The 7,287-nt window shown below is 64.2% G+C and overlaps 2 protein-coding genes across 2 annotated transcripts in view; one reads left to right on the top strand and one right to left on the bottom strand.

The window, feature by feature from the left end:
• The window catches only part of IRF3 (interferon regulatory factor 3), a 4,502-nt gene extending 3,442 nt beyond the window's left edge, over positions 1 to 1,060 (top strand). Inside the window, exons 6-7 of the mRNA XM_007942848.1 lie at positions 297 to 412; positions 878 to 1,060. Of these exons, the coding sequence (XP_007941039.1) occupies positions 297 to 412; positions 878 to 1,060 (299 nt within the window). The remainder of the gene's footprint in view (positions 1 to 296; positions 413 to 877) is intronic.
• Positions 1,061 to 2,260: 1,200 nt separating this feature from the next.
• The window catches only part of SCAF1 (SR-related CTD associated factor 1), a 12,432-nt gene continuing 7,405 nt past the window's right edge, over positions 2,261 to 7,287 (bottom strand). Inside the window, exons 9-13 of the mRNA XM_042781230.1 lie at positions 5,834 to 7,287; positions 5,220 to 5,302; positions 4,786 to 5,004; positions 2,670 to 2,798; positions 2,261 to 2,452 (exon numbers count right to left, since the gene is read on the bottom strand). Of these exons, the coding sequence (XP_042637164.1) occupies positions 2,261 to 2,452; positions 2,670 to 2,798; positions 4,786 to 5,004; positions 5,220 to 5,302; positions 5,834 to 7,287 (2,077 nt within the window). The remainder of the gene's footprint in view (positions 2,453 to 2,669; positions 2,799 to 4,785; positions 5,005 to 5,219; positions 5,303 to 5,833) is intronic.

Here is a 7,287-nt window from a genome sequence, read left to right as displayed (position 1 = left end):
AGTTGGAATCAATGGCAACAGGTTGATGAGCCCATGCAGCTTTAGGGCTTTGGGAGAACCCGACAGCTCTTCCACTCCAGTGTCACTGAGCGTCCTCTGGGAGCGGCTTCCTCTAAGGACCCATTTCTAAGTACTCAGGCCCCTGGGCTGGTCAGGGAGCTGGGGCACCAAAGTTTGTGCCAGAACTGTGAGGACTTCCCTGAGGTCAAGGTGGCAGAGCCATGATGGCCCTTGCGTCAGGGAGGAAGTGGGGAAGGGGGCCGTTCCCACCCCTGACGGCGCTCCTGGACCCCTAGGTCTGATTGCCTTCATCAGAGGAAGCACGTGCTCACCCCGCTACACCCTCTGGTTCTGCTTTGGGCAGCCGTGGCCCCAAGACAAGCCGTGGATCAAGAAGCTGGTGATGGTCAAGGTACCAGCAACATGAGGCTCCCTGGCTGGGGCTGAGAGGGGTGGGGCTAATAAGGGGGCAAGGCTGCTCCCCAGAACTACAACTCCCAGAAGCCCTTCGCAGAAACTGCAACTCAGCAACCACCAGTTCCTCATTCCCAGCTTCTCCTGGGGCTGTTCCTCTAGTGGCTGCATTCAGAAAACCTGCTCTGAGCACTTGGAAACCATGGGAGGAACTACAGTTCCCAGGAGTCCTTCTGACAAGTTCTCAGCCGTTGGGGCTTCTGGGAATCTATGCCCTAGAGACCTCTGGCATCTTTTGTTATTCAACATGGGAAAAACTACAACTCCCAGCAGCCTCAGGCCTAGTGGTGCATTGTGGGCTACAGTGGGGCTGTTGGGGGTTGTAGTTCGCAGCTGGCTGAGGCAGGTGGAAGGAATTGGAGTTTTCCCTAATACAGTGTTTGCCCCCCCCCACCTCTTGCAGGTAGTTCCTACATGCCTCCGGGTCCTGCTAGACATGGCCCGGGTGGGGGGCGCCTCCTCGCTGGAGACTGTGGACCTGCACATATCCAACAGCCAACCCCTCTCCCTCACCTCAGACCAGTACATGGCCTACCTGCAGGACCTGGTTGAGGACATGGATTTCCAGGTCGCCGGGGAGGCCTGAGCCTGGGTGCCCCCACCTCAACAATAAACTGGTTCCTGTTATAGTCACCACACGTGTGTCCTGTGTTGGGTGTCCGTAGGCACGCCCTGACCCACTCTGCGCAACAGTCCTTCCTGGTGTCTGCTTACTCACCAGTGAAGCACTCGTGACCCGGGGGGCAGCTGCAATGAAGCCCACACCTCCCAGTGACTTTCCCCCATCTAATACAACGAGGTGCCGAGGCTTGGAGAGGGGCAGAGGCCAAAGCAGGAACTACAGCACAGCTGGATCGAGGGCCACTTCCAGGAACAGGGCTGTCACTACAGGGCAGCGGCCTGCGGCCAGGCTGGCCCTCAGCCGGCATCTACCCAACCTGCTTGGCCTGGAAACGGCTTGGGCGGCAGCCTCCCCTGTGGGAGGCCCCCCTGGATGCCCTCCAGCTCAACCCAAGTCCTGCTGGGAGGCCTCAGCAAGTCCCCTGGGCCTGGGCCTTGGCTCCAGCCGACTGCGGCCCAACTCAACTGCTGCTCCTCAGGCGTCCTCACCATCAGGGCCGGGGGGTGGGCTGGGGTGCGTTAGGTCACCCCACCCTCATAGGTCTCCTGAAGAGAATCCAACTTGGTAGGGGGCAGAGAGCCCACTTCCGGGGGCAGTCTGCTACTCCGAGCCTGGAAGGCGGTGGTTAGGTGGGGCTGGGAGCCCGAGCCCCTGCCAGTACCGCTGTCTACACGGTAACCGACAGCTTCCTGCAGGCTGGGTGTTAACCAGAGCGCTTCCTCTGCTTGGGTCTTAACCCTCACAGTGGCCTGGGAGGCAGATGTCACTACTGGACCCGTCTCCAGGCTGAGTAAACCGAGGACCCAACGGCAGAATGCACGGTTTACAGAGCCTCCCCTCCCACCATCTCCCACCTCGACCTGGGCCACCAACGCCACCCCAGCCCTACCCAAATCTGTCTCTGAGAAGAAAGGGCTCCCAGCGTGGCTCAAGGGAACATTTCATGAAATCTTTAATGAAACTGAGGGTGAGGGGATGAACAGAGGGGCAAGGGGGACAGGCTTGGGGCAGGGCGATGGCCAGGGCCGGGCAGGGTGGGGGCTCTCCTCCTCCCCACAGCAACACCCCCATCATCCCACTTATGGGGGGAGGGGAAGTGGGGAGGCGGAGCCATAAATATGTCCAGATTTTCGAAGAGGCGAGTGAGGGGCAGGACGGCGGGCCTCAGAGAGGGGGCAGGGGCAGGCCCGGGCCGCCCTTGTCGGGGGGCCCCGGCTCCTTGGGCGGCCGTGGGGGCCCTGGGGGGTCCCCGGGCTTGCGGCCGTGCTTGCGGAAGTAGCGGTAGCGCTGCACGTAGGCCCGCACCAGGTTGCTCACCTTCACCGGGTTGATCTCCCCGCTTTTGCTGTGGCAGATCTGGGGGAAGGGGGGCTGGAGTCACCGCCACCCTGTGGGGCCCCCCACCCGGGGCTGTGAAGCCCCCCACGTCCCGGGACTGAGACGGGAGTCACCCCCACTCATCCCCCCGATGGCCCGGAGGGTGGGGTGTGAGGCCACGGCACCCCAGCTCTGCTCCGTCCCTCCGACTACCCCTCGGCTGTGAGGACACGTCTGCCCCCCAGCGGTGCCCCACCTTGTGGACTGCCTTCCTCAGGATGTCCTTGTACTCGTCCTTGGTGATGTCCTTCTTCTGGTAGTACGGCTTGATGGCCAGCTTGACCTCCTCCACCGCCCGTTCCTGCGTGTGCAGCTTCTTCAGATACTGTCGGGACAGGAGGACCAGAGAGGGTCGCCGGAGCCCTGCAGGAGCCCGGCCTCCACTGCCCTCCTCGCACCCGCTGCCTGGCTCGTGATCTGTGGCTTGAGGCGCAAGTCCTGCTTAGGTCTGCCCTCGGCTCCTCTCGCTGCAGTCACCAGACCACAGGCCAGGCCTGGACATGTCACTGAGCCTCCGCCTGGGCTAACAGCCTTCAGGGGCTGACATCTCGGACCGCGGCAGCACCCCGCAGATCTCCAGCCAGGACACCCGAGATCCCGGGAAGCGGCTTTCTCCACAGATGCAGCCCAGAGAAAGGGCTCCTCTCCAGGCCTGCACCACCACAGGGTGGGGTGAAGGACGGCAGAGGGCCCCGAACAGACCCCGGTGCTCGGCTGCTGGGCACGGGGCCCCCTCCCTGTGCCCGCTCAGCGCACACGCAGCACCCTCCACCGCCTTCTCAAGTGGGCACTTCTCGGGGCTTTCCCATCGCGGGATCTGCCCCCAGAGCCCGGCGAGGGGCCAGAAGTTGCACATGAACAAACGCCGCCTTTGTGTTTGTCAGCACCGTCCGTCCCAACTCCATCCGGGAACGGCACCTGGATTTTTCTTGTGAAAACCACCCTCTCCCACCAGCACACGACGGGGAGGCGGAGGGGTAGCTGGGTCACCGAGAAGGGGCGTGCTGTGATGTCGCTGGGGGTGCCGTCCAGTCAGTTCTGACTCGTGGTGGCCCCGCCTGACAGCAACGCCCCGCAGGGCTCTAGGCTGTCAGCTTTCTGGGAGCAGATCACCAGGTCCTCTCAGGGAGCCCCTGGGTGGGTTAGAACCGCCAGCCTCCTGGTTATCATCCGAGTGTCCACTGTTGCACTCTGAAGGTGGACTGCGATGGGTCTAACTGGGTGCACACACTCTGTGTATCTCCAGGGGCCGCTGGGTTGAGCGGCCATCAGCCAGCCTTCCTCACACCACCACTCCCCGTTTCTTTATCTATGGGGGTTACGTTCTGTCAAGTGGCCACAGCACTGAATTAGCAAACACTGAACCGCTGCTCTGAGAGGGAGCCTTGGTGGTGTAGCGGTGAAGGCATCTGGCAGCTAACCAAAAGGTCAGTGGTTCAAACCCATTAGTGGCTCTGTGGGAGAAAGACAGGGCAGTCTGCTTTTGGAAAGACTGACAGCCTTGGAAACCCACTGGGGGTCACTATGAGTCGGAACTGACCCAATGGCAGTGGATTTGGTTTTGAGTTTGAACCACCGCTCCAAGGGAAACACGGCCTTAGGTACCTGCAAACCTCTGGTCACAACATTTTGTCAAATGGTCACATCATGCCCTTGTTGAATGTGAGTTTCTGTCCAAAGACAACTTCCCTAACGGACGAGTTGATTCGCTGGCTCCGAGTCCAGCCCCGTAACTCGCTTGCGTGGCTGACACTCGCCCTGCATGTAGTCCCGCCCGAGCCACCAGGCAGCCGCCTTCTGCTCAGGGACACTAGACAGCACGTCAGCATCGTGCTGGGAACCGTCATCAACGGCGAAATCGCCAGGAAGATGCACAAGGCACAAAACGTGACACTAGACACATGGCAAGATGGACGCCTGCACACAGTCTGAGGCAGACGCGGACGGCAGAGTGCTGCCTGTCCCGACCCAGCTGGGAACGAGCACTGGGGAGACGCACGCTCTTCGCTGCCCGTGGGTGTCCGCAAACAGCTGGGAAAGCGCCTCACGTACTGACTTGGGGTTACAGACGGGCTTCGGGGAGCAGGCGGGCTTGCAGCCGTGGCTGGATAAGCGGGGCCTGGCTGCGTCCCGTGCTGTGGACTTGCCCAGGAACCATCTCGGCGGGGTCCCGCTCACCCTCAGCCTCAAGAGCTCTGCTCGGAGCCCCCGTGGGCTGCGGCAGCGCGGCCACTCCCCTTGAGCCCCCCATCTCGCTCTCCATCCCTGTCCCCTGAGAAAGCACCAGCAACGCCCGGCCAGGCCCCGCTCACCTTGTCTGTGTCCCCACGTCCCTCGGAGCTACTGCTGCCCTCTCTCTTGTCAGATGCCGCAGCCAGCCCCGTGGGGGTGGGCGGAGTCGAGCCACAGCCCCCCAGGGGGAGGCTGCCAGGAAGCAGGTAGCTGGAGGGTCCGGGGGGCAGGCCCAGAGAGGTGGGCACAGGAGCGGGGGCCACCCCCACACCTGAGGGGGGCTTCCTGTGGCTGAGGATCTAAGGGAAGAGAGTGGAGAGAAGGGGAGTAAACAGAGGCGGGGGGCCCAGGGCCCATGTGCCCCACCTACCCGGCTTTCCCAACAGCCCTGGGGCCACAGGCTTCTCTTGGGGTGGGCACCTTGCCCCAAGGCCTGCTGGGAGCTGGGGTTCTTCCACTGGCCCGAGGCCGGGACAAGGAGGGGCTGTGGGGACGCCTCCCCCAGGAAGCCCACCTGGTTGGTGGCCTGGATCAGCTCCTGGGCCTTTGCTCGGCTGGCCAGGTTGGCTTCCTCCATCTTGAAGAGAAGTGCAGTCACTGCGGGAAGCAAGGGAACGAGGTGGGGGATGGGAGCTGACCTGACCGGAAGTGGGGACCTCCCCCAACACCTGCTGCCCACCAGCCCCCTGGAGCCCCGGACAGGCCATGTGGCCTCACTCTCAGAGCTGGAAACGAGGGCTTGGCTGCCAGTAACCCCCACCTGCCCACCTGGCGTATTCTCGGGACTCAAGGTGTGTGTGGGGGGTGGTATGTGGTTTGGTCACTTGGAGATGAGGTGGTGGCAGGAATGAGAACATGGACCCTGACCCTGCACCTGTGCCTGGCCTCTCGCCCCACGTCTGAGGTCTGGCAGGGGCTGCGACCTCCCTCCTAAGAGGCCCGCGCCCCTGTGCACCACACTCCCTCCCTTTCCTCTAGTAAGTCCAGTTCCCGGCAAACCTCAGCCTGTGCCCGTCTGCTGTGCTCGCCCCTGGCACCCCAATACCTAAGATCCCACCTTAGGGCCTCCTGAGTGTCCCGACCCCACCCGGGCTTCTCCCGTCTGCCCCATTCCCCAGGGACACTCACAGGCCAGGACGCCACTGGTGGTGCAGTCCACGCCCGCCGGCAGGTTCCAGGGCATGGGCGGGGGCAGCGTGGGCAGCTGGGAGACACGGGTGGCCGGCCCGTCCTCGGCCCCCGAGTCACCGGCAGTGGAGCCTGCACTCGGGGCGGCACTGGGGGCGGCCACAGCTGTGCTGGTGGCTGTCGTGGTGGCGGGCTGCTGCTCTTCCTCCTCTTCCTCCTCCTCCTCTTCCTCTTCCTCCTCCTCCTCCTCAGCCCCGTCCAGAACCCCGGCCTCCTCGCTGGCCTCTTCGGGCAGGAAGGAAACCTCGGGTGTCTTGCAGCTGCTGTCCACGGTCTGGGAGTCAGGGGTGAGCACAGGGGGCGGAGGGGCTGCCTTGGTGGGCGGGGTGCTGGGCGCCTTGGCGGCCCGCTCCTCTCCGGACCAGGACGTCTCCTCGGCACCCTTGGTCCCAGCGGCCTGGCTGCAGCTATCCGCCTTGGACTTCTTGAGCGTCACGGGGCCGCCTCCACCTCCACTGCTCCCGCCGTTCCGCACCTTCTTCCGCGTCTTGGATGGCTTGGTCTTTCCCTTGGTCCCCTTGGCTTTCTTGGCCCCAGCCTTGGTCTTGACCTTGGTCTTCTTGGGCTTGGTGCTGCCTGGTGCAGCTCTGGCCACCTCGGTGGGGGCCCGCTCTTCGGGCTTGAGGAACGGGGAGCGGCTCTCGCGGTCGCGGCTGAACTTGACGCCGATGGAGCCCAGGCCGGCCGGCGCAGCCTCCTTGGCGGGGGTGGTGCTGCTGACGCCCTCGCGGATCAGCACAGCCACCTTGGACTGCAGCTTCACCTTCCGGGAGGAGCAGGAGGAGGAGGAGGAGGAGGAGCCCGAGCCACTGCTGGCTGGCGGCTTCGGAGGCGGCCCTGAGGCGGACGCCAGCTCCTTGGAGGGTCGGGCCTTCTTGGAGGACCTGTCCCTGTCCCTGTCCCTGTCCCTGTCCCTGTCCCGGTCGCCCCCATCCAATGCCTTTCGCCGCGACCCCTTCTCACGGGAGGAAGAGGAGGAGGCCGCCCCGGACCGGCGCCGGTCCTTCTCGCTCGTCTTGCCGCCCCGCTCCTCGCCGCTCAGTCCCTCCGAGTCGTACAGGACCTCGCGCTTGGGCGACGAGGTGGGGGCCGGCGAGGGGCCCCGGGGGTCGGACTTGTCGGGCCGGCCCACCGTGATGGTCCGCTTGATGGCAAAAAGGTCATGGTCCGTGAGGTCCTGGATGGAGGGTGGCACGGCCCCCCGGCGGCGGCTGTCCCGCTCGCTGGCTGACACGCCAGAGCCCGAGGCCAGCGGCGCCAGGACCGAGGCCTTGTCTGCACCGCCGTCCCCGGACCGCTTCTCGCCCCGCGACCGCGACCGCTTCTTCTTCTTCTTGCTGCTGCCGCCATCCCGGTGCTTGCCTCGGTGCCGCTCACGCCGCGAGGAGGACGAC

Source organism: Orycteropus afer, unplaced genomic scaffold (assembly GCF_000298275.1).
Source record: "Orycteropus afer afer isolate SDZICR_OR568_19922 unplaced genomic scaffold, OryAfe1.0 scaffold00099, whole genome shotgun sequence".
Lineage (NCBI taxonomy): Eukaryota > Metazoa > Chordata > Mammalia > Tubulidentata > Orycteropodidae > Orycteropus > Orycteropus afer.
This window is presented reverse-complemented; position numbering and strand designations above follow the sequence as displayed.